This window comes from Streptopelia decaocto (assembly GCF_964273445.1).
Source record: "Streptopelia decaocto genome assembly, chromosome: 5".
Classification (NCBI taxonomy): domain Eukaryota; kingdom Metazoa; phylum Chordata; class Aves; order Columbiformes; family Columbidae; genus Streptopelia; species Streptopelia decaocto.
The window spans coordinates 26,526,924-26,554,557 of NC_138659.1; the positions used below are offsets into that span (position 1 = coordinate 26,526,924).

Sequence of the window (27,634 nt, forward strand, 5' to 3'; positions counted from 1 at the left end):
CAGGGCGCCGCGGCCGCTACCGCGCGCTGCGGGGCGGGAGCGCCCCGGCGGGGGGGGAAGGGCGGTGCCCGGCCCGGCCGCGGCCTCCGACGTGGAGCCCAGCGCGCGTGTCCGCGACACTGCTCGTGCTCGCCACGGGCAGCGCGGCCCGGCCCGCCCCTGTGTCTTGAGTTCAGAAGTTTGTAAGTCGGATCTTGTCTTCATGAAAAACAGTTTCCAGATAGACCGTGAAAATGTAAGCTAGGAAAAAAAAATTAAGAAGTTGTTCAGAAAAAGGCTGTTTATTAAAAGAGCTTGTTTAGATCAATTTATATTTAGACTCGACTATAGAATAGCATCAAAGCATCACAAAGGGAGCATTTGAAAATACCTCGCGTACAGTAGCATGACTTAATGCCAGCAATCAAGCAAATTAGAAGAAAATAGCCTCTAATTTTAGTAATTTTCATTATTTTAAGTTTCTCATCAGGATTTTCGAATGCTCAAGGGGAAAAGAAAGGGCCTTTGGCATAGATGAGCAATTGGGGAACGGATTTACAATGTAGCATCATTGGCAACAAACTAATACTCCCAGATACAAAATGATGGTGGTCATTCAGTCAAGTAATTTACCTCATAATCCAAATACTAAGTAAAGTTTGGGTAAATTTGATAAAGTCAGAGGAAATCCTAGGGCATTATGACAAGAAGTGAATTCCAGAGGAAGGAAATAACTGTAACAATTAACGCAATCTTGCTTACATGCTGGTCAGATTCCAGGAATTAAAAGCAAAACAGAGCCTGGGCTGCGTGGAGTTCCCATTGTACCTTTAGTACTGATAAGGAGAGGGCCTGAAAGTGATTGTGTTTATGTGTTTGCTTTGCTTAATATGGTTTACCTTTTTCAGCTTTCATTGTCTCACTTACACACAGCTGTAAAGAGTTTATATGTAAAAACTATATGGCAAGTTTGTTTCAATCAGTTTAAAATGAGTTTCTAATGCTTGGCACTACACCATCATGTAAAGAGCTAATCACGATTTCTTGTGATATCAGTGTAGGATGTGTCAAAAGACAGCAACATCAAATATTTTCGATTTGGACACACAGATGTAATTATTTCACTTCATAGCTCTCTTTGGCACCGAGCATCAGCAGTTCCAATGGATAGAGTTCCACGAAAACACAGAGGTGCCAACAACTGAGAGCAGAGGTGCCTGACCTTGAGGCAGAGGCACCACCTCAGGTGAGATGTACCCCAATAACGCCTTGGGCAAGCAATATGTTCAGGCTGGAACTGACAACAACCAACATAGTCTAGCTCTTCCCAAAACAAAATCCTGCTAGGTCTTCCCTGAAGCTTGCACCGTGCCCATGACATGTGAGCCTCACTTGCCAGAGAGGAAAGTGCTACTTTCTGTGGTATATTGACTGACAGCCTTGATGCACTGCTTTTTCCTTCAAAAAATGGTTAGATACCTCTCCTTTCTGGCATAACATGGGTGGAAGAGTAAGAAGACTCCCATCCTTTAAGTGCCGGTGGGTTAGAGTGTTCTTGTAGGATTTGGAATACCTATTTTTAATTGCTGCTTTCCTAAGGAGCCCTAAACAAAACAGTACTACTTCTTAGGAAAATGCCTTAAGGAAATGGTAATTCCACCTTTAGTAGGCAGGCTTTTTGGTATATATGGAGCATTGGATGTGTTTTTTCGGTTCTCACTTTTCACGTCCTTCCTCTTTTCATTATATTTTTAAGTAGTCAGAATGTGAGTGAGAGAAAACTCTTCAGGCTAATGGTTACTATACTTACCTAAGAGGAAGACCTGTTCCAGTGTATGCTTATATATTTCATATAAAGCCCTAGTCTGGACAATTGTTTTCCCTGTTTTATCCTACAGTGTAAAAATAAATTCTGTCATTGGATGACAACCTGGACCCCCATGCTTCCTGTGTTCCACAGTATTCTCTTAAAACACTACTGATTTACTGCTTTTCTTTAAATTCTCATTCTCCACACCATGTAGGCATATAATGTAGTGTTTGGGACAAACTCTGGAATTTTTTTTTTTGCATCCTAGAAAGAATAGACATTCAGGTGTTAACAGCTGAATCTTGGAGATTCCTGTTTTAAGAGATTATTACCACGTGCAGGCTGTCTGCCCTGCTTTGTTGGAAGCTTCAATTCCTGGTTCTAGTAGGAAATGTGGCCCCTCTCTACAGCTGCTATTCAGAGCCAAAAATATTGTGAGGGGTTTGGGATAACTGGATACATCTGTCTCAGGTAAGGAGAGCCATACCCAGCTTGTGGGCTTATCTACAAACTAGATACTGACCTAGAGAGGCACATTTGAATAACCTCTTACAACATTGTGCTGTTGCATAGAAACAGACTCTGGAACATCCCTGCCTATGATCAGAAATAGAATTTATACATAGAACTTCAACACTGTAACTTGGTAATAATTTAAGTGATGGCTTGGAGGGTTTCTGATTAAAATTTCCTGAAGTGGGAGACAAATAAACCCAGTGGTTAGAATTGATGTAGTTCTAGCCCTTTATATCTCTCTAGATCATAACATTTGTCTGCCTAAGTCTCGATCATGTAGCTGTGAAGTTTTGTAGTGAATTATTACATTTGAATACACTGTAAAATAGGATAAGAAGCTTGAGATCTGTAGGATGAATAACTAGATACTACAGCACAGTTGCTGTTGCTAACTCTGTACTAACTTTATTTCTGTGTCAGTCTTAACTGTGAATACATTAGTCTTAAGGTTTTATTTCTCGCCATTAGACTTTTCTTGAAAAACCTGATGAAAATCAAAAGCATTGAGAGTGTGTGGAATCTTGAGCATTTTTAAGGTCACTTTGCAGAAGTGTTGTAGGTTTGGCACAGTTTAGTGTGGTTCAGAACAACTTGGTAGATAATGCCAATTTTTATTTTGTATGTTATGATTATGCTAAAACACATGAATTTTAAAGCAATCTTTTGAATACCACTTACCAATATTTAGGGTATCCATTGTGAGTGTTGCCAGTGTTCTTTCCTTGATGCTAGTAGGTCTTGGACCGTATCCTTAAAGACTTACACTTACTGAAAAATCCCAAACCAACCAAGTAACCAACCAAAATTATATTAAGGTTCATAGTATAATTAAGAAAATAAAATATTTTTATGTAAAGAATAATAGCTTATAACTGAAATGCTTCTAAGCTGACTCCTAATACTGCTTTCTGACTTCATAAGAAGGTAGTGTTTAAACCAAAGGCTTTGGAGTCAAAGATTTAACAAAGACAATCAACAAACACATTTTGGTAGCATGTGTAATCAAATAACGTAGTACTCATGTTGGAATTCATGCATATTTAGTTCTACAATACATGAAGTTATATGGGTCACATCTTGTGTCACCATGTGTGTGTACACTATTCCCCTTCCCACTCATGATTATGTAACTGCAGCATATATTTGCATAAAACAACAGTTTTATGAATATTTATGTATGTCATCTTTTAATGCAGTTAAACAGTGAGAAATGAAGAGTTCTGGCAATGCATTACCGGCCACAACACTGCAGAACTCCAACTAATACTTCGAAGAATAGCAGCAATCCTGGAACCAGATTTTCAAAATAGATGTGTGTGAAAATCTGAAGGTAAGTTTGATTTAACATTTATTAATGTAGTGAAAAGACATAAAAATAAAAGGAGCAGAATGAGACAATTTAAATAAACATTATTAAATTTTATCTCCACTTAATAGTCAAAGCTTGTTTTACTAAAGTAGGTAAGGGTGTTTGTGTGTGAGTCTATAGCTTCTGTGCCAACATTAACAACTGTGAGCTTAGCTTGATAATAACCAGGCAAAGATTATAAAATCAGTAGTGCCAGCTGCCTGGCCTGTGTACAATCAGGCTTTCATGAAAAATCTGGGGACTGGATTTGACAGAACCAGAAAGCAGCTGTTCTCAACAGCACGCTTCCGCTCAGAATCTACAGCTATCTGAGTGGCAATTAATGCTCCTTTTCACATTAGTGCACACTTCCACTAGTCCTTACAGCAGCTGTTGCTGTGGTTCCCCTAACACTTACACTGGAGTTGTACTAGGACTGTGTGCAGCAATTGGCAAAACATTCAGCAGGCAAAAGGCCTGAAGTTTCAGGGAACTGGACTAGGTAAATCATGTGTTGGTTTTGTGATCTTTGTCCTTTCAATATCATGCTTCCTGGAGCCATAGTGGGTTAGTTTGATATCCAAGCATGATAATGATTTTGTCCCACACCCCAGCTGTCTATCTTTGAAGAAGTTGTCTATCTTACACTTGTAGGAAGATTGTATGGAAAATTCTATAGGCCATAAGTGGCCGCTATGAGAATAAGTGAAGTTTTGGGGTTTCTTCCTTTTACTGTGCAATGATAGTTTGATGGCAGGAGGTGTATTTGCAGCTCTACCACTTCCCTGCTGATGACTGTGAGAAAGTAATTTTATTACTTGGTGCTACAGTTTTTCCACATGTGGCACAGGAATAATTAAACCTGTCTTCTCCATGGAACACCATGAGGTCTGTGTAGGAAGCTGGAAGCTGAAATCTTTTTTAAGACAATTGGGAAGACCATATTGAGGAACAAAGCATATATGGTTTTGACTTGAACACTCACATCTTTTCTAGCTGGTCTGAACTGGCTTGTGGGAGTCGTGTCAGTGACTAGGACCACAGCCCACATAGCTTTTGAGCATACCTGATGTAGCACAAACATAACCATTGCAATCGGCCAGTCTTATCCTGTCATTTTGCACTTGTCAGGAAGCATGAGAGAGAAATTTTGTCTGTCTTTTGCAGAGATATTTGGAGGAGTGCTGAATTCTGCATTGAACTGAGTTCCTCAGAGCTTTTACTATAGACAGAGCTCAGTAAACTGATGCTCCAAATTCAAATGAATCTTGTTCATGCTCCTATAGTAAGAGCCAGTCTTAAGTACTAGATTCAACCTTCTACTGTTCATATTTGATTGTGCGTTTAATTACGCATTTAAATTAGGGTCAGGGCATGCCAGAGGGAGACGCTTTGATTGAAACCGATTTTTGGAACATTTGGGAAAACTGGAGGCATTGTTTGAGCCCACTAGATGTCAGTGTCACCGCACAATAGAGTACTGCAGCTCTGCTCACTGGGCAGGTAGGGTTGCGTGTCTGCGGGGTAATGCATGACTTGTCTTCTTGTCTTGGATCATGGACATTGGCCATGTAAGGTCTGTTGTATTTTTACGTAACTCTGGAAATAGTTGCAGGAACAGTGCTGCAACCCCTTTATTCTGATTGTATGATATAGTTCCTACAAAACAACTTATATGCAGCAGAAATAGTCTAGGGAAAAATAAGATACTTCAGAAGCAAACAAAAGGAAATATTTCTAAATAAATGGACATTCAGTGACCTAAAAACTATTAGAGGGAACAGATATCAGCAAATAATGCTGTGATTTCTGACTCTCTTCTCCGAAGAGTCTCTCTCCTCTAAATGTGACAGCTATTCTGGCCTTGATATGAACTGAAATTATGTCATTTATTATTACTTGGGGAAATGGAATTTGAAATCTGAAAACACATCCACTAGTAAAGTTCATTAAGAGATGGTATTATGTGGAAGTACAGAAACCCACAAAAAAAAAGGGAAACCTAGATAAAGAAAAAGCAGAACTTGTGGAAAGTATAGAAATAGGAAAGGTAGAAAATTTCCTTTAAAATATTAAAAAGTTGGTGCTGTTTGTATGTAAAAGGTAAGGTAGAACAAGTGGCAAAATTTGATGTTGCAGATCTAAAGACAAAGAAGAAAACTTCAGATGATTATTCAGCATTTGCCTAGATTTGGTGGTGTGTGCAGGCTGTGCCCAGGCTGGAAGGGACCTTGAAAGATCATCTGGTCCAGCCTTTCATGGAAAAGAGAGCCTAGATGAGATTACCTAGCACTCTGTGCAGTTCCATCTTGAAAACCTCCAGCAATGGGGACTCTACCATGTCCCTGGGGAGGTTGTTCCAGTGACTCATTGTTCTCACTGTAGAAAATTTCTTTCTTGTATCAAGATGAAACCTTCCCTAGTGCAACTCGTACCCATTGCCCCTTGTCTTCTCCATGTGGCTTCTTGTGAAGAGAGAGCCCTCCTTGTGAAGGAAGTGCCTCTGTCCTCTTTGTAACCACCTTTTAATTATTGGCATGCTGTGGTGAGGTCCCCCTGAACACTCTCTTTTCCAAGGAGAAGAGACCTAACACCTTCAGTCCATCCTTGGCCAAGTGCTGCCAAAACCCTGAGGGCCAGAGCCCACCTGTGCCCCATGTGGCACTGGCTTCTGCAAAGGCACAGCCAGGCTGTGCTAACCCCGGGCAAGTGAGGTCAGCCCTCCTGCCACGCATAAACTGAAGTTTTTAGCCATAGGGGATTGCTACTCCCACAGAGAGTGTCCAGCACTGGGGAACCCACAGGCTACTGGGGCTTGAGAAGAGGTCTGGTAAAACCTAAAAGCATCTTCCCTGCAGAGTACCGTGAATTGGGGGTGGGATTCCTCCTGTTACACAGGGAGAATGGCTTGACATTTGTTATGGTGTGTTACATCCACCCAGGCTTCCATGCATAGTTCCAGCTGGGCACATGAAGCACTTCCAAAGAACTTTCCATTTTTCTGTAGGTATTGTTTGCTTCCCACTAAGGTCAGCCTGGCTGTCCGTTCCACCATGAAAAGACTCTCTGCCTCTGCTCACTGAAAGGCAGAATTTCCAGTGCCACTTGTTAATGGGCTGTCACTGGCAAGAGAGATAATTTAACCAGATAAAGAATCGGGCCTTCCAAAATTCTGTCAAAAATTGAAGTTACATGTTTGTCTTGGAAAGGAACATCTATATACAAATTAAGCTATCTTAATCTTGTAAATACAGTGCTCTCTCTGTTTCTACCCTTTTGCTTGGAACTCCACTCTGCAATGTGTCCTCTTGCTCTGTCTTCCACTCTTAAGGTCTCTATCCCATTTCCTAAGTCTTGAACAGAGGCCTGTGGTACCTGCCCTAGTTCTGGGACTTCACCCTGCTCTTTGGCCATTTTGCAGTGTAAGGAAGGGGCTGTAGCAATTTAGGAACTGGACCAAGCACTTTCCCAGGAGATGCACATCTTAGGAAAGGGGAACAAACAGGGCTTATACTCACCCGTGGGGCTGAGGAAGGAATGCAACTGCATTTAATGACTTCTTAGTAGAAGAGAAAGAAATGAAAGCTATTTTTGCCTCATTTGGAGAGCTAAAAAGTTTTCTGCAAACAGCTGAGATGTCTGACTGAGCTGGAAGTAACTCATATGGAAATGAGTAGTGGCACCAGTACAGCTGGATTTATGGTGAACACTGGGAACTCTGATCTAGATAGGTCAATACACATGATAAGGAAGGTCTGCATCGCTGTAGCTCCTATAACCTGCATGTGGGGTAAGATGTTCTCAAACATCCTTGGCCATAACCTAAGAAGACCAAGATTGAATCTGCAGTCTCCAAATCAAGGGCACCCAGACCTGCTGCCAAGTAAAATGCTGTTTGGGAGAAATCTCCCACTGCTACTTCCCTGTACCTTGGAGTTACCTTATATTTCTTCCATCCCTTAAGTGGGTGCAGAAACACCCACTGCTGTTCTTTGAGCAGCAAATATGATCTACTACTCCTCCTAAGTTGTCTGTGTAAAGAAATAAGACTTCTTGAGTGGGTGACTGGCTGTGGGGAAGTCAATAGCACTACAACATCATAACTACAGCTCGCCCTGGTGCCTGCTGCCACTGTGCCCTGTAGAGTGAAGGACTTTCCTGTCTACTTGAGAAACTGGCACACTGCAACACGGAGTGGGAGCTGCTGAGAAACAGGCCAGAGAAACAGCAAAACCCGCACACCTATTTTACAAGAGTGTGTGGGAAGAAATATTGTCATCTGTCCGCTGGATATATAATTCTGCACAAGGAAGTGAGTGTCTAAGGATTGCTGGGACAAATAAATTCTGGTCAGTATTATGCCACATGGTATGAAAAAGGATGAGGAAGGAACAGTGTATAAACAGGGTGACATCAAATCTGCTGCTTTTGTGAGACTTTTGTGATAGCAGGCTATTGCCAAGATCAAACAATGAATGAAGGAAAATCTTGGAATCTTGAATTTCTGACTGTCATGGTGTAACCCCAGCCGGTAACTAAGCCCTATGCAGCCACTCACTCGGCCCTGCCCCCCAGTGGGATGGGGGAGAGAATCAGAAGAGTAAAAGTGAGAAAACTTATGGTTTGAGATAAAGGCAGTAAAGCAAAAGCCGTGCACACAAGCAAAGCAAAACAAGGGATTCATTCACCACTTCCCATTGGCAGGCAGGCATTCAGCCATCTCCAGGAACTCTGGGCTCCATCACGTGTAACAGTTACTTGGGAAGACAAACACCATAACTTTGAATGCCCTCCCACTTCCTTCTTCCCCAAAAATATATACTGAGCATGACTTCATATGGTATGGAATATCGCTTTGGCCAGCTGAACCGGCTGCATCTCCTCCCAGCCTTTTGTGCGCTCCCTGCCTTCCTGTTGCAGGGTGGTGTGAGGAGCAGAAAAGGCCTTGAGGCTGTGTAAGCACTGCTCAGCAGGAACTCAAACAGCCCTGTGTCATCAACACTGTTTCCAGAAGAAATCCAAAACACAGCCTCATACTGGCTACTGTGAAGAAAATTTAACTCTACACCAGCGCACTGACACAGAAGTGAAAGGTTCAGTTATACCTTTAGAGCAGATAAAGTAATGAGCTGTGACCCTCAGCAGAGTTGCCGTGATATCTCAAGAAGCCTCTCTCCAGCACGCCTCTTTTATTAATGTTTGTAGTTATGCCATTGTGGAACTGTGTGTCCTATTTCCTCTAACTATTTTCCACTTTGTGGATTGTACCACAGTCATTAAAACGCAGTTTTGAGGCCTGAAACTTGTAATTCGTTCTTTGTTTACGAGGTACAGAGTGCAGTGCTAATTATCATGCTAATTAGCCCTCACCAATGGATAGTGATTGCTTTATTATATAAGCAATCACCACATTTTTAGATAATTGTAACAATTTTTTTTCTTTCTTTTAAAAATAATCATATAGCAAATTCTGGGAAGCTAAAATTATAAGTTCTGCTTGAGGTGACAAGGAGACAGCAAAGCCACAGCTCATAAAGACCAAAGCAAAGGTCTGACAAGGACGATTAATTCACCATTCAAGGCTATGAGTCCTACAGAGAGCAAAATATTAGGCCTTTTGCACATGCAAAGACAAAATCTCCTGTGTAATCCAGGTACAAACAGGCACTCGCATCAGAACAGATTGTGGGGTGATTTCATCTGTACTAGTATTAAATAGGTTGAAATATAACCTTTATTTTTTAATTTTTATTACGGTACATACATGGTTCTCTATTGATTTTGATTCTTTCTCCCAGAGCCAAGATTTTTAAAAAAATATAAGTTACTAACACTGATATTTACTTACCATCCTAAAAAGTAACATTTCTATCAGTATGCATCTTTCTAAACAAAATTAATGTGATTATCATGATGTGTCATCTTATGTATTTATACATATGACCTATATGTATCTATACGTATTATCATATCCATATCACATGATCATTCTGTTTTGCACACTTCTTTATCTGAAAGTGATCTTTCCATACGTCCATTGCGATGTCATGGATGCTATGAAGTGCCACCTCATGTGTCCTGAGTGTTCTCTCATGTAATGTGATGCAAGAGTAATTGGTTTATTTTTCATCAGAACATGTTTATGTTTAAAAATGTGGCTTTTCTACCATGTTTGACAATGTGTGGGCAAAAAAAAGCTTCATGTGCAGTCAGACCACATGAATACTTATTGTTGAACCTCAGAAAAAATACATTAATGGAAACACCCAAAAAGAAAACAAATAGAGGATCCGAAGCTCTCCGCGTTTTTTGTGCATTTTGCTCTACAAATAACCCCCTGAGTGCGCATCAGCGCGTCCCCGTCTGCACGTTACAGGCTGGCAGCGGACACAGCCCGTTCTTGAAGCGCCCTTGACCCCTAAGCCGCACGAACCCCTCCCTCTCTTTCGGGGAAGGGGGCGATGCTGCTCCCACAGCCCCGCGGGGGCCACCGGCCCGCGCTGCCCTGCAGAGGCCGGAGATGCCGCACAGCCACCTCCGCCCCCCGGGCCTCGGCGGACCGCACCGGGGTCCTCCCGGGGAGCGCCCGCAGCCCCAAGGGTGGCTGTGGGGGGTGTCGCCGCCTCCGCCCGCCGCCAGAGGAGCGGCCCGCGGCAACGGCCGGTTGCTCCGGCAACGGCTCCCGGCGGCAGCGGCGGTGAGGGAGCGGCGGGCGCAGGCGGGGACGCCGGGGGTCGGTGCCCCGCGGGAAGGGGTGCTGAGGGGGGGCTGCCCTGCGGGAGGCGGTGCGGAGTTTGGGGCTGCTCCGCCGGACCCCCGAGGGGCAGGAGCCGCGGGCAGCCGGGGGCTCTGGGCGAGGGGAGAGGGGCCGGGGCCCAGACAGAGCCCGGGGCGAGGGCGCTGCTGGGTGACCCGCGGCCCCGCTCCGCACCCGCGGCGCCAGGGAGCGCAGCAGTGGGAAACGGCAGCTGCGAGCTGTGCTCCCTCCTTCGTGTGCATTCAGTTTTCTGGCCTTGAGGGGTTTGATTTCAGTGCACCAAACGTGTGAATTTGTGTGCAAAGTCGGTGCTGCTTAAGCTGCTGCAAGTTATGAAGATGTGTGCAAGATTTCAGTTGCATTAACTGTGTTACATCTCTGATGAGACTGGGGTTTCCTTGATCTGGTACACTAAATTAGTGGGAAGAAGCTGGGGTGCCAATAACGTTTCAGTTACTGATTCACAGAACACCAATATATGTTAACATTTAGTGTCTCGCTAGACAGCATTAAAATGTCATCATCAGGGCGCTCATCCTCATCTCTACCTGTATGTAACTGGACTGCTCCTTTATTGGACTTGGATCTTCAGGAAGAGTTTCTTCTACCTCTTGCTACCGAGGCAAGTTCATTTTGTTGCTTGACTTTTTTCATTTTATTTACTTTGTTGACAAATTCAAACCAGATATTTCAAAACATACTTCCTAGCTACAGATGGGAAGCAGGTGATATTTCAAAAAATGGGTGAGAGTACTGGACATAAAAATGGTATCCTGAAACTATGGAAAAATTCTTATTTGTTCTTTTCTGCTTACGTAGTTGTGCTGGTATAAATGATATATTATGTTTAGTCTTCCAAAATAGTATTTTCACTGGAAGTAATTAAATTCAAGAACTTAGTTTGGTTTTGTAACCAAGAATAAGCTGCATCGACCTGCATTGTGTTACACAAATTGAAGTCTGACAGGAAATGTAAACCTGTAATAAGACACGTATATAAAAATATATAAAATAAAAAAAAATAGATATTTTGAGTATAGTTATTTGCCTTATAGCAACCCTTGGAAGCAGAGCAGTCTACGTTCTGATCCTGTGAGGAAGTGATTTTTTTTTTTTTTTTTTACTTGGTAACTTCCCAAATTCTGTTACGCATTTTCCCCATTCTGTTCAGGAGATATGGATATAAGAGTATATATACCTGGCACAGGCTGAAAGCAGGAGAAATGGGTCCTGGTGGGTAGAGATGTTAAGACAATCCACTTCTGAAAAATAATGAGTAGTCAGTGGAGCACTGAGCAGAGTAAACAAGTAATTTTGTGCTTGGTGAGGGCATCAATCACCCTGGAGTGATTTAAAAATATTATTTAAAATGTTATGAGTTATAAAAACATTGACTACATATTTAAACAACACTGAAGTATTTGTGGTATTTAAAGTCCTTTTAGCTAAAATAAATAAAGAAATTGCTGTATGGTACGACCTTGGTTTGTTTTCTTCAGCTATGAAGTCATATGCACAAAATAAATTGAATCTTTAGGGTTTAAACCACCAACTCTACATAGCTTGTGAATATATAAGCTTTTGCATTCGTATGTAGTGAATCTGAAAATGTAGGAAATTGTTTGTACCAAATTAAAAAACATTGGAAAAAACCTAAATCAATTATAATTGGAAGTAATTTTTTAATGTTTCCTGCTTCTGTCTTGCAGTTAAACAGTAAAAACATTGACACTTTGATGCAGAAGTTAAGTGAAAATGAAACCCAAAATACTGTAAGTAAATTAAGGTTTCTGTCTCTTTTGGTTCCGTGCTGTACGTCTGAAATGGCTGCGTCATGGGATCATACAATGTCAAGTGACAGTGGCAAAGTGGGAGTATTTGTGGTTTATCTTCTCAAAATGGAATCTTCGTTTTACAGCTGAACTGTTTGTCAGTGTGCATTACCATTGCATTGTTGTGTACAGAAATTGAAATAATGTTTTTGTTGTTTTTTGTTTCTTCATGAAGAATCTCAGGAGAAAAATACTTGAAAAGGAGAAACATGTTGAAGAACTTTCATCCAGACTTCAGCTTGAAAAAGTGAGTGACCACTACTGTTGGAATGAGTGTTTTCTTCCAATATACTAGATCCTTATTTACGAATTTTAAATGTTGAGAAAGGCAATTATCTATGAAAAAAAGGAAAATCCTGCAAGATGTTTCCTACAGAAATATCTTAAAATGATGCAGACTGTATCCAAACCTATTAAGGATACAGGTTATCCTTAACACTGGTGTCCCATGTTTCAGGGAGGGGCATTACATCTAGACCAGGAGTGTCAAACTCATTTTCACCAGAGGCCACTACTCCTACATTTACACAGTCTTAAAATTACATTCGGCCCTTTGAAGGCAATTGCGAGGATGAGGTGTCCTGTTGTGAAAGTGAGTTTGACACCCCTGATCTAGACTAATGGCTGATCAGGTTCACAATAGTTCTGGAAAAAGTACTTATAATGTGTTGGAGAATGGCCAAGAGAGAAAGGGCATGAGACCCTCTCTACGAAGAGGATCTCTTCTAGTTAGCATGAGTAGGCCTCAGTTAGCATGAGCTGAGCAAGGGTAAGTGAGAAGGTACCGCCTGAGAGAGGCCTGGATAAACAAGTCTCAGGGGGCAGCTCCGAGATAACGAGGGAACTCACATACCAGAGAAACCACAGAAGGGCATGGACTCGTTATGTATGCTAGGATGGGCTCATTACGTATGCTATCAAATCGGTGTCTGACGAGTAGGCATAATTAATAGAACTGCTATAAAAGTCTGTGCTCTGTGACTGCTATGGTGCCCGCGCTTCAAGGCAATAAAGGAAGTATGTTTATCATTTACACGGGATGGCTGCATTTCTTCCTCCATCGCCGCAGGCCAGAACCCATGCCGGGGTCTCGACCCCCGACAATAATGAAGTAATACAGAGTAAAAGAGTCAGATTAAATATGAGGCATTAATTATACATACATTCTTTCAAGTTCATGATTTCTGTTTAACATTAATAACAATAGTAACAAGTTACCACTTGTAAATATACTTGTAGAACATGTTTTATCTTTTCCAGCTTTTGAGGACATTCAAATCTCAGTTAGAAACTGCGGCAAACTAGAAAGAATATAGATTGAATCATACAGCATATCTGCATTGACCAATAGATTTATGTTTATTTCTCTTTCTTAGGCCAATGTACAGAAAGAAGACAACCTGTCAAGATCGGTAAAGGCAGTACAAGCTCACCTGCAATGTCAGATTCAGAGAAAAGAAGTGGAAAACAATGAATTAAAAATTAAAATACAGGTCAGCATATTTTTACTTGTATTTCAGTTTATTTGAAAAAATTAGCAAAGCCTGAGTGGTGGTGAGATTTTACCTCTGATTTGAGAGTTAAATCTTAAAGTATTGTTTGAGGTCAAACTCTTAGCAAAAGAAAAATCCCAGACAGTAAAAGTCATTAGTATTTATATTTTGAACAGTTTGCTTGACTACACTAATTAACTGCAAGGGTTTTTGTTTTGTTTTTCAACTTATGCTTACTAACAGTTCTGCTGGAGAGAAGTTGAGCACACATAGGAGCATTTGCACTTGCCTGACTGTGCTATCTAGAAGACAGATATCAATGCTGAGGCAGTCTCCATATAGTCAATAGAAAGAAACAGGCAGGTCCGCAGGATGGGTTTCTGTTGTAAGATAAGGGTGATGAATCACCACCTGTTTCTTTTTATTGACTATGAAGGAATCAATAATCCTCTTAATGCTGACTGAAAGAGAAATTCTTAAGACTAATGCCTAACCTCACTTTCTTTAAGGTAGGTGAAATTATTTCCGTTTTCTGTCCTATAAAGCAAGAGGTAAATTTGGACATTTGCATCAGTTACTGGCTTTAGAATGGGCCATGGAAGAGATCACGTGATAGAGGCTGTATGTGGCCTCAGATTTCAGTATTTGAAACTTGTCAAGAATATAGGCATGAATAAGAAAACACTGGCTAAAAAAGAATGTATTTCTAATTTCCAAACTTTTTTAGTAGCATACATCCCCTATTAAATGTATCACTTGAAGTTGTTAAGGAAGCTATAGCAAGCCAGTTTCAAAAAAGTCACGTATGTCTATGTCTGTCTAAATACCTGAAGTTTTCTTCTGAATAAAAATTGCTTTATTGTTCTACCTAGTACAATCATAGAATTTCCACAATTTCATTAGATAAAGTATCTTGATATGGAACTGTATTTTCATTCAAACTTTTAAATAAAGTTTTGTTTGTTTACTCTTCAAAAAGTGCCAAAGTCAGTTGCTAGCTTAAATCCTGCTGATGATTTTGTTCATATCTGGGCAGAAGCTTGCAAAAGCTTAGCATTACCTTTATGAAAGTAATTCCCAATTTACATTTGCCTCAGCCACCCAAAGCACTTACTCTTAGTGTGATTGTGACCTCCTGCGGCTATTACAGGGGATAACAGTTTTCTACTTGTACCAACAGTTAAAGAAGTGCATACATAGCCTCAGTTTTTCTTTTTGCTCTAGTTATTTAAGGTGTTCTCCCACCACCCCCAAGTCACACCTTTGTTTATTAAGTGCCCTATAAGCATCTTAACGTGAAAACTGTTTCCTGCGTATCTGGGGGGTTTTATAGTGTTATGTCACAAAATGGTCTGTAAGGCATAGAATTTGAAAAGAGTTGATGTTTAATTATGTTTCAGACTCTAGAAAAGAAAATAGCAGAGTGGAAACTTAAAGCTGGTGAATACAAGCACCAGATGTTAGCCTTAAAGGCAAAAAGTGAGCAAAAGAAGACTGCTCTGAAAAAAACAATCAGGTTCCAGAAAGAAAGAGCTCAACACTTTGAAGCACTTGTGGAAAGTTTAACCTCCAGAATAAGAGAACATGTGAGTGACTATGCTGTGAGCAAAGTTGTGCTGTATTGTTTTAAATTGCACAACTGGGAAACTTTAGCCTGTGGGAAATAGGAAAAGATGGCTGGTTGTAGTGTCTTTGTATGTCTTTTATTTTTTTGCTCCTTGATTAAGAAAAAGGTTGCTCTAAGTGAAATGTGAGCTGTTACTACATTCACTGCCTTTGTTTTGTTAAAATTCAGTGAATGTTTTAAGCCATGAGGTTTTACACTTCAGCCTGCAGTGAGAGAAGTCTAAGCTGCTTTCAGTTACACCTCTCCTCATCTTCTTGTTGGACCTTTATGCACAAAGACTGACTCATGTCAGAAGTACAGAAAATCCATGAGTGGGGTCTGAAGTCTTTGTTTTCCTTATTTATCAGTGTAGGACAACGCATGTAGATACTTAGTTCTCTAAGTTGCTTGCTCTGAACCTTCCTTAATCCAAATTGTTCCTTAGATTCTTGCCCTGCATATCCCTACAGTGTGTAGTTGTTCAAAAAGGCCAGGTGGATCAGAACTGTGCTGAGATCTTTACTGCCTTATTTAGATTTCCTAAGCAGAGTATGCTTTCACACTCCTAAATGTGTTATCATCACATATTTTTCCAGGTAGTATACCTGGAGATGGTTAATAAGGTGGAGTTTTGTTGTTGTTTTCTTTGATCTTTGTGAGAAGATGGTAGCAGATCTTTAAGTACGAATAGCAGTGTAGAGAGATGACAAATAACTCCTGAACTTTTGATGTTTTGTAGTCACACTGTTGTTTTCTTTGCCCACTGAAGACCTGGTATACTTTCAAGATAGTAGATGTTGGTTAATTATCCATACTACTTTGAAGGACTTTACCCAACTCTGCATTTCTTACCTAGCTGTTATTTCTTACTCTTAAAATGTTTTGACGGAATTTAATTTTTGTATTAATTTATGTAATTTAGATTTAGTAGAGATGTATTGGAGACAAATATTTTTTTGGTAAGAAAATATTTTGATCTCGAATTTTGACATGTTGTGTTCTACAGTTGATATACAGTTTAATGATGTCTCTGCATTGAAAGCAAGTCTTTACTTAGACTTTATTTTTTTTTTTTTTAAATTTGGGTAGTTTGGTTAATTTTTTTGAGACAAGACAAAATTTAGATTGCTTGGTACTAATGAGGTCCAATAATCTTATATTAAGTAGCTCTTCAGTTTAGAAAAATTTGTACAACTAGGTGGTGTTCTTCAGCGGCATTCTTTTGTTACATAGTTTGTAATTCCTGTATCCTCTAGGAAGTCAAACTAACTGAGATATTGTCAGCTTCCAACCTCTGGAAAAATCAGCATGATAGAATGGTTGAAGGAAAGGCAATGTTAGAAATTCAAATAGAACATCTTAAGAAGTAAGTTAAACTGTTGATCTATTTTTTAATTCCTGTAGTCACACAGTATTGGTATTTAGTAGTGTAGTACTCAGTATTGACAATGTAAACAAGTTTATGTATGCATATTTGAAAATTCTGAGCAGATTTTAGAAACTGGAAACTGGAAGGAATTAAATATTTTCAGCCTTCTCTCTGCTGCATTTCGTAACTCTTTAGAAACTACATTCCCTCGTACAAGTAAGGAACATATTCTTTTCCCTGCATACTTCAATTAGCCTGAACTTGCTGGTAGGCACTCTGCTGCTTCCTCAGAACCACTTATTTAATAACTGATTCAACATCTTGAGTGTTAATCCTTGGGTCTACTGCAGTATCAAAGAATGTTCATAGGCTTCTAGTTTCTACTTCAGACTAATGATGGCAAAACTATTTCTGTTCCACTAATGTCTCATCCCACTAGAGGACAGAGAAGGGTTCCCCTCCGATACACGTGTGAACAGCTTATTCCTGTAAGGAAGAACAACACAAACTTGTCTAACCTTGTTCAAACTATGTGGTCAAATCTTAATGTACATGAAAGATATGCCATTTTCTTTGGCAGACAGTGACAAATATCCTTTTACCATTTTACCTTTAGGTACCATTATGCTAGGTCTGAGGTAGAATGTTTATTTTACAATGGAACTCGATTCATGCTCAAATATGTAACAGCTCAAATTAAATTGGCTTGGCTCTTTTGTTTATGTTTCAGAAAATCTGATGTTTCTGAAAATATTTTCAGCGTATTAAAAAATGTAACTGGAGTGTATGTACAAGATATCTATCCAGAAATCTGTCTAGCCCACTATGGATCCGGTGTATATAAGGAGGCATTTAGGAAAGAATTAAAAAAGGGAAACATCTATGATACTTTCCTGAAGTACTTTTTCTGCTTCCAGCCGTTTTTTCCTGGTTTTATTCTAGCTGGAAATACAAGTCTGCCAAAAATGTACCATTCTAACAAGACTTTTTCTATTTGGCTTTCTATACGACTTACTAAACAGCAAAAATTTCATTGTTTAACTTCATTAACATTAAAAGCAAACAGTGAGGCATGTAGAACAATTTGTTGCTTTTAATAATGAAAAGTACCATTCCTAAATTAGCTATGGAATGTTCTCAGTAGGAACAGTATCTGATAGACCCTATAAATTCAATATAATTCCATTTTGTACAGTATGTGTGTGCATAGTCTTGGAAATATGCTTGGGTGTTACAGGTAAAGAATTTATTTATAATAGAGCCAGGACTACTTCCTTGGTGGAACACTCTTTTGTATAGTTTCTTATTTCAATAGGTACTGCTTTCTTGGGATACTTAAATGCATTCTCCACCCCCCCTCTACCCTCCCCCCCCCCCCTTTTTTTTTCTTTTTTGTTAAATGAAATAAGAACAATGAAGGCATATGTGTTAAGGTACAAGTTAATTTGCATAGTGAGAGTTTTGGAAAGCATTATATATGATATAAATGTTCTTGCCTATCTAACAAGGCAGATCACAAGCCTTTTGGAAGACCAGAAAAGAAAGGAGGAATGGAAAAGAAACTCAGATGAGGAAATTCTTAAAAAGCTAGGTTCTGTTAACTCCGAAAATGAAAAGATTAATCTCGAAAATGAAAAATTAAAGGTGAGATCATTATAGATCATTGTTGAATGGCTCTACATTTCTGAAACATTAATGAAGTTACCACATTAATTCCCTTTTGGCTTTCTGTCTAGAGATCCCAAACCTGTAGAATAAATTTTGCCATGTATTTTTTACACAAAGTGAAAAAGAGACATTGACAATTTATCTGTAGAAATCTGTGGTAAAGCTAAGAACAGAGTTGTCTGACCATCTATATGCTTAACCAGGATGCCCTTTAGTTTACTGTCACTTGCTACATAATTGCTTAACTAGAAATCATCTTTTTGTGTTTGTAAAACTTTCTTTTAAATTAAAGAACTGGGTTTAGCTCAATCATTCATTTCAATTTTTAAAGGGTTTTCAGGTTTTCTATTGTATTTATCCTCCAAAGTAAATATTCTCATGAGCCGAGAAATGAACCATGGGCTCTCATTTCTGTTTGGCAGGGTAAATAATTGTGTCACTCTTGCTAGTAATATGTATTGTAGATTGTGTTATTTTAATAATGTTCTTCTAGGTCTTATATTTTTGATGTTTTAATCAAGGCTTCCCTTGCTACATTGGAAAGCAGTACTGTTTCTGTTGAAAATGAACTGCTGAATCTCCAAGAACAGGCAAAGCTGCAGGGAGACCCTGTTGAACAGTATAAAAATCAGGTGAGTAGTGTGTTTGAAATGTTTGAGTATGGTTTTTAAATTTGTAAGGAGTTTTGAGGAAATGATAAAGGTTTTGTTTGTAATAAACCAGATTTGTTGTCATGGTGATTATGATGCCGCTGTAACATTGAGGATGATAGAAGAGCATGCCATTACAAACTGTATCCAAGAGTAGTCTCCACACTATTCCTAGTACACATAATCCTTGTTGAAGCCTTCATTGAAGCCAACAGAGCTAATTGCATACTTGCTTAGAAAAGATTTGCTTCTTAAGATGCAAGTTAACAATCCAGTAAACTATATTTTATGAGTAAAATTTGAGTCTAATGCCTTTAGTGGACACATCCAATGATATTTTACCTCTCCTTGGTCATATCTTTATTTCCACTTTCCTAAGAACAGTAAACCACCATTCAAGGACTGTTGCAAGAGTCTTTTTATTTACACAGGTAGCTCCACATTGAAAATACCAGCAAAACACATGAAACAAGCTTAAAATGGGCTTTTTATCAACTCCTTTTTTGTATTTGCCTTTAATCACAGAGAAGAAATTTTAGAACATATTGATTCAAAGTTGTATGTATTTCTGCTATAGTATAGACACCCTCTCACTGACAGTCTCACTTATCTCCTTTTAAAATCATTGTCAAGAGAAAAGGCATGATACCAAATGTAAGTAAAACCAGAGCACTTGTCTGTGGAATGCATCACCACAATTAAAGTGGTGCCAGCTTTAAGATGAGAGATGTAGTTCCAGGGAACAGCCAGCCCGAAGCAGTGAGTGGGATGAAATTCCCTGGCTCATTGCTCTGGTGACTCCAGATGGGAACTGTCTGGTGATGCTCGTTATCTGGGCAGAGAAGGGTGAGTCATGCTGGCTGCTCTTGTAGCACAACTGTAGCTCATTCTCCATGGTGAAAAAGGAAATGTTGATATGAGTGCTCTTTACCTGGTTACCCTTTTATATTTGCTGTGGTGAGTAGGATAATGAAAATAAATAACTTCATATAATGACAAATATTGAGATTCTGTTTAAATATCAAAGGTTTTCCTTTATGCTTCATACCAATGATTTTATCTTTTCTGTATTTGAAAGAAACACCTTATAAATCTATGTGGAAAATGTATGTTCTAGGTACAAAAATTACAAATAGCAGTGGAAGAACTGAAATCCAGATATGAAAGAGTCTTAAATGAAAACAAAAGAATAACAGAAAACAACTGCTTAGAAGTAGATGAGGTAAGTTTTGCAGTAATAAAGCATGTTCCCAAACAATTCTGTAGGACATAGATCTTTCCTACATTATTGTGACCCACTTATTAGAAGTCACAGGTATTGGCTCTTTTTTCTTTTTCTCTATAGTTTAAAATTCACTTAATGCTTTCCTAACTCTTACTTATGAGCTTGTGTTTTTTTTGGATACTACACCATTGGAAACAGGTGAGAAATGGCTCCTAGAGTAATGACTAAGGAATTTTAGAATTCCAGAATTCTTATATCACTTTTAAAAATGTGATTTTGCTGCTGATGATTTTAAAACTAGATCTCTTGACAGAACATCTATGAAAGCTGCATAGGGAAGCAAACCTACTGTAAGACTGCTTTGTTTGTTTTAACTAGCAGTTAAATTGGAGAATCCATACAGAGATTAGTTTTAAGTTTTTCAGCAGATGGAGCTGAATACTGGAACACAGCGCATTCTTAAGTATCAGCAAACAATACAAAACTGGTAGGAAGATCACTTTCCTCAGTTTCATGGCTCATCAAAATACATATTATTTTAAGTGATAAGGCTGAGGCAGGGACTGGATATGCATTGCCTGCAATGATCTGTTTTAGAGAACAGAATTAGTCATCACAGGGAAACACCTTTAGATATTAATTTTATTTCATACTAACTTTATTTTTCCATGGCTGAATCGTAGAATGGAGAAAAATATTTCCTGATCCCATGTATAATATTTGCACAGCATTGTATTTGGCTTCAGGTGGCATTAGGTGCTGCTGTCTTTGCAAATACTGCACTAGTTGTGTAGTCAGAATTTTTCCTTTAAGCTGCTTAGTGTGCCTCTATGGCATCTCCCAAAACATATTGCAATAAAAATAAAGTCAAAATTTGGGTATTGCCTGATGAACTGCTAACAGATGCATAATTTTGTAAATGTTCATTGTCAGTGTTACTGAGTCTTTAATGAAATGTAGTCAGAGATGGAAATTTCTCTAATGGTGAACTTGTAAGTTTTTAGGTATTTTATAAAATAGGTGACATTATGCAACTTGTGTGGAATTTCAGATTTATTACTTACATGGAAAGCCATTAAGTATTACAACAATTAATTTATGGTTTTACATTTTTCTCCTGTGATGCCACTCTGCAGGTGAGGGACAAAACAGGGGCTGAGTTAAAGGGGTTAGAACGCATTTGTGACTTGCTGGAAGCAGCTGAGGAATAGCAGCAAGGATATCAGGAAACGCTTGTGTCCTGGCAAAGGATCCATGCACAGAAATGCAAACCCCTTAGGGAGCTGCAGGTTCAGGTGCTTAGAACATGCTGATTTTTAAAGATAAATGAGAAAATTATGTGGAAGAAAGTTTTTGGAACATTTTTTTCCTATTAGTGTGTGTGACAGTTGTGTGGTTTCCTTTGTTATTTGCTTCATAAATCAAAAGCTCCGTCTGTAGAAATAGCATTATGCCAATAAAACTATTGCCAACTATATTAACATGAATTCAGTATGTGAAGAGACTAGTTACTTTTAGATTCTGTATCTTTTAAGTGAGTATATTCTTGATCCTTTTGAATACTTATGTCCTGAGATGTGTTGCAGAATTCTTCCCTGAAAATAATTGTGCAAGTCTAGTTATTGTTTGTATCTAGTGGAATATATTTGTTCCTTATTAATTTTGTTTTTAAAGACTAATTTATAAAACAGACAGTGTTTTCTCAGTCAAATTATATTGTTGATGATGTATAACTTTAACATGTTAATCATTACATTATATTGGTTCATAACATGTTTTAAGAATATACATTAATAGCATCGTTTCTATTTTCAGCAATATTTTAGCACTCCTGCTTGTATTTTCTCTTAAGCCTGAATATGAATATTCCTCAGTTGTTTTTTTTTTTATGTGACATCAGTTTCAATGGCAGGGTTATGTTTGGGTTTTTTGTTGTTCTTTTTAATGTGCTTTTGAATTAGAAGAGAATACTCTGCCAGCACAAATGACAAAGGTGTTTGTTTGAATCAGTAGGGTAGGAAAGCTTTAATCTTCTTGTGTCTATGGGAAAACCTGAGCTGAAATAGAGTGACTCTCTGTGTCCCTATAGACTTTATATGCTTATTAAAAAATAGATCTTCATTTTATTTAAGATTTCTTGTCAAGATGATCTTTACAGCATGAAATTCTGTTCGTGTTTGTATCATTTTAAATACTCCTTCCAGGAATGCTCACGAGGACATAAATCCAACTTTGCTTGGCAAAGTACTTAAGCAACAACTAATGTTGAGCTGCATTTATAAAATTCTATGTATAATTTTAATCTAACTTCTTGAATAAATTCAAAAAAACCTCCTAAGTATAATGAAGTAATTTGGAATATAATCACTAGTCTGGTGGGATGGCAGTTAGCTTTCAGCATTAAGTCTTAGTGACATCCTTTGGAGATTCTATGATCAGAATTTCAGAAAAATTCTTTTTCAAGGAACTGGACCATGTGCAGAAACCCTCTTCTGGGTTCAGCTGGACCAGGACATTGGTTTTTTGTCCCTCTGCTGGAGGTTTCTGCTACTACCAGTCTGCTACCTGAACAGCCTGTAATTCCTATGAGCAAAACCAGCCAGATTAGCTCAAATCATGGGCAGGAACTGCTCATGATGGTCCTGTGAATGATGGAGGTTACTCCTTAAATAATAGTGCCAGCAGGCTGGTGATGTGGCTGTTTATTGCTAATCTGCTGTTCATGGATGGCAGCAAGAGCAATAATCACATCACCAGTGTTATGAGATTTAAAAGAAAACATGTAAGAGTTTGTCAGTCTGCATGCTGGGCAGGAGAGGACAGTTTGGCTTCTTGCTTTCTTCAGTTTCTGCTACTGATATAGCTCTTTAAATGAACTTGATTTCTTTTTTGATATTAACTACTTTCTGAAGTTCTTTACCAGTGCTACACTGTTCTTCTGTGATAACTCTCTATATATGAGGTATTATTTTGATGCTTCTTGTGACTGGAGTGTGAAGGAACTTATTTTTGCTGGAATTTAAAGTTTAAAAGTTCACATAGAGGTAGACCTGCCCATCTACTAATGCACAAGGCTGCATGGGCAGCATATGGGTTTTGTCAGGACTTCACTTTGAACATAGCAGGTTTTCAGTCTTAAAGCATTCATACAAAGTTTAGTCTGCTACTTTGGCTCTATTTTATTTGTTTTAAATACAAGATGATGTTTACTTGAATGTAATATAATATTTACTTGAAATTACGGTTAAATTGTTTGGATTTTGCTAGACAAGCTTACTTTACTCTGTAATATCCTGTAATTAGGTCTCTTCAACTAGAAACAAACAGTCATTTTCACAGGAGGAATACAGTATAACTTCCTTGGGCAGTCACTCCTTAGAAAAAGAAAACCATAACATTCAGAAGAAATATGAAGACCTTAAAAGGTAACTTTTAAAAAATCTGACTGCAATCAATTCCTACACTTTTCTTCTATAGTGAATGACAATACATTGATCTGTTTTGTGTAAAGGCAACTAGAAAAGATGGAACTTCAAAATGAAGAACTTGCTTGCCAGCTCAAAAAAGAAGATGATACTCTTCAGTGCAGTAAGTTGCAGCTTGAAGAGAAAATAGCAGAATATAATGGATTAGCCAGACAACTGGAATCTGCTTTGGAAGAAGGGAAAAAAATGGTATCAATGATTTAATGCATCTTTTAACATTGTTTGCTGTTTTCTATTTTTAAATAGCATTAAACTCAAATTTACTTGAGAAGAAAAGATGGGACAAGGTTATTTTGCACATAGGGAGAAATACTAAAAAGTTACTGGAAATTCTGTGTGTTTAAATACGAATTGCACAATTCAACTTCTTGTCGAATTCAGATCCTGTTGAAATTAATGATGAAGTTCAGTCGACCAGCATTTCACTATCATTTTTTTTTGAGACATATCAAAATGCTTTAACCACCTAATTTTAAATCCCACACATCGGGCAAAAGTTTCTGAACAAAAGCTTAATCTTGCCTTTTCCTTAATTTCTTTGGAATAGGTGTCAAAACCGTTCTTATTTTAGATGAAAGCTGCACACTTTCAATATTAAGGAAAGATTTCTTATTTGTAGAAGGGATGCAAATTGAAATGTCTTTCAAATTTAGCCAGAATATTTCCCAGGTTTGTTTAATTTCTGTGCATGGGAAATAGCTCTATTTCCCGTTCTGTCATCCTGTCAGTTACCAGTGCTAAAGTATAAGAAAATCATTTGGTTTGGGCTTTAAGTGAAAGTAAATATACATCAGTTCTCTCTCATTGCTATTGCAGGTAGCTGAAGAACTGGAAAAAATTTCATACAAAGAACAAGCCCTTCAGGCAAAAATGTTTGTTCTCGAAACTGAAGTGAGAGAGAGGCAAGAAGAGAAAAACCAGCTCCTCTGCACATTTCACCATGTGAGCAGAAAATACTGTCTCTGTATTAAGAAATGACTTACCTCTTCAACGTTTACAGTAAAAGTTACTGAAAAACACACTATTAATACAGTTGATGCTCGCTTTCGGGAACAGCAAATTAATTCAACTTAACAATATACTTTGTGTATTGACCTTTCTAATAGACTAAACAGGGGCCCGGTCTAAATAATTCACTGGAATAATATTGAGTTTACATCTCTTATTCAACTCAGTTTTCCCAGCAAGGCAAAAATAAAAAAATGTATGACGTTATAATTTCCCTCTGAGATTAATGGTGTTCAGTAAGTGTACCTAGATTTGAATAGGTGCGTAACAGTTGCATAATGACTTAGTAGTTATTTTTTTGTTTGTTTGTTTTTTTGTTCCCTGAGTTGGTTACAAGAATTTGATCTTACTGGAATTTGTGAAAAGCTTTCAGCTTATATACTGATGTTGCACATAAACATAGTTAGTAACAAAAGAGATATAGTGATTTTTCAAAGTGTCAAGCCTTTCAATGCCCAGGTTTTGATCTGTTGATACTTCCTTATTCAGCATCAGGTGTGGAACTAATGAACAGGTAATAGTGCTGTCAATCATCTTTTTTATATAAGGAACTATGGGCATCAATAATTATGTTGCAGCAGAGATCAGTAACAGCTGTTTCCTTGAATAATCAACATGAGAGAGTGCCAAGTCCATAACAGATTTAAGATGCTAGGAATCTTTCTTGATAAAAATTCAGAAGGGTAGTTTTTATGTTCCCAGGCATTTTTTTTGATCACAAGCCTATTCACCTATTCAAACATGTTCAGTTTGGTCATGACTGAACATAAAGCTTCAATATTTTGAGGCCTTTTTGGGACTTTCACTTTTACAGAGCATCTGAAAACTTTTACAGGTGGGTAAGGCTGATAAAAATTTAGGTATTAGTTGTCTTGCATTATTATTTTGATTGATTTGTATTTGATTTCTAAGTTGCACTGGATTTCTCTTTTGTCTTTAGAATGAAAAGCACCATGAAGTGCATTTGAAAGAGCTGGAGAACAGCCTACAGAAGTCAGAGAACAAGAACCAGAGCATCCAGAATTATGTGCAGTTTTTGAAAGCTTCCTACATAACAATGTTTGGCTCAATTCTTTAATTTATTTAATAATGAAGAAACTTCAGGATTTGGCTCTAATTCTTGTTAGAGGTAAGGCTATTGAGGCCTTACAGTGTTTTGCAGGATTGAGTCCTGTAATGTTAGTTCTTCCCTAGGAAAACTTCTGTTGTGGACAGGGAAAAGCAGGTCAGTCATTACTGTATATCCTACTGGCTGGTCACTTATGCAAAAATCTTGTGTACGTCCTTTTATTCCATGGTAAAGGCAGATGATCACAAATTACCTTTCCATTCCCATGGGAGAAGAGAACACCTATGGACTGATTGTGCAGTAATTTGCGTATTTTAATTGTTAATTATATATTTATCAGTCATTATACTTCTGTTACTGTATATATCTAGTTGCCCAAGATAATCTATCCTGTGAAGACAGGCAGAAATTCAGAGAGCGTTCAGTTCCCTTCCTGTCCTTTCTCTGCAGCTCAGCACTGGTACAGCACACACAACTGCATGGCACAGCTGGTGCCACACGGCTGCTCCATCCAGCCTTGGTTCCCTCCGTCCCGTTATGGTAGGAGTATACCATAGTAATATTTTACAAACATAAGTAGGGAAGTATTTTAGATATACCTGTATTTTCAGCTCTGAATGTGGTGATATACCCTTTCACGGTGACACAGCTCTGGGTAAGGTATTTATTTACCTGTGCTTGAGTACAAGAGCTGCTGTTCACTGAACTGCGTAAACTGACTTAGGCCTCATGTCAAACACATGTAAATATTCAGCTGATGCAGAGCTAATACAAAACTCAATTCTGATTAAGAAAATAATTGTTTTATAGATATATGCTTACAGAACTGTGATATGTTTTTTTGAAAAGTAGTACATTCAGATAAGTTATAGGTAATTTAGAATGTGTATTTAAATAATATATATTTTTTTAACTGAAAATATAAGTTAGTTCATACATAGACAATACATGTTTGTTATATGTAGTATTTCATTATTATTTATAGTGTGTAGAATGTTGTTATTCTTTTATGTCCAAATGCTTATCTATCCTAAGAAATACTGATATGTCATAATGATCTGCTTGTGTGCACATAAAAAAAATAAAATTATTATTTATTATATATATCTTATACTAGTAGCAAATATTTCTGTTATATTTTGGGGGTTTTTGTGGTACACACACAATCATATTTTTATTAATATCGTTCTGCCTGTGCTACTTATAAAATACCAAAACCTTTTGAAAGTCATCATCTATGAAGGAAAGATTTCAGAAATAAAGTGTTGAACCCCGTCCATGACTGGTTTTTAAAAGGTCATCATGGAAAATTGTACACTTTTCATTGATAAATGATACAAAGATATACAGTAACTTGATTTCAGCCTGTCTTTTGCTATCCAGGTTGCTAGCACAAGATTTCTTTTGACTGGGCCTTTGATCTATTTAACGGTGAATGCAATCAACACTTGATTTCTGTGAAAAGTTTAAGGAGGAACCATTATCATGCAGCTCAAAATGTCCTCTGCTAGAATTGTGCCCAGCACCCCGTCTCAGAAAAGAGCCGGATCAGAGACTTCTTGTGCCACAATCACTTTGTTGGTGATTTTCCTACAGGAACAGTGACCTGGCTTTCTCTGCGGACAGGCTGGCCAGCACAAACAGGGGTCAAAGCACATGCCAATAGGAACGGGCTGTGCAGGGTATGGAGGAGACGCAATGATTTCATACAGATTTCTTTCTGCTTTTAAGTGAAAGCTTCCTGTGGATCATTTTTAGGCTGACATCACTCAAGCATGTTCCTTAAGGCCAGGGAAGTGAGAGCACTATGGTGATGTCC

General features: G+C 38.4%; 1 protein-coding gene across 8 annotated transcripts; it reads left to right on the forward strand.

Moving 5' to 3' along the window:
• Nucleotides 1-3: 3 nt before the first annotated feature.
• Nucleotides 4-26,997, forward strand: ODF2L (outer dense fiber of sperm tails 2 like). Of its 8 annotated transcripts, none has more exons than XM_082053242.1 (15): nt 4-235; nt 3,502-3,635; nt 10,914-11,032; nt 12,120-12,182; nt 12,418-12,489; nt 13,619-13,735; nt 15,136-15,321; nt 16,598-16,707; nt 18,219-18,354; nt 18,900-19,010; nt 20,146-20,250; nt 23,557-23,678; nt 23,765-23,927; nt 24,555-24,680; nt 25,687-26,996. In XM_082053242.1, exons 3-15 carry the CDS (start codon nt 10,925-10,927, stop codon nt 25,822-25,824), a joined length of 1,557 nt encoding a protein of 518 aa, XP_081909368.1. In that variant the 5' UTR covers nt 4-235; nt 3,502-3,635; nt 10,914-10,924; the 3' UTR covers nt 25,825-26,996. The 8 variants fall into 8 exon arrangements, with proteins under 8 accessions (XP_081909368.1, XP_081909370.1, XP_081909373.1 ...); XM_082053244.1 differs by having other exon boundaries at nt 4-182; XM_082053247.1 differs by having other exon boundaries at nt 10,938-11,032; nt 25,687-26,995.
• Nucleotides 26,998-27,634: the final 637 nt, after the last annotated feature.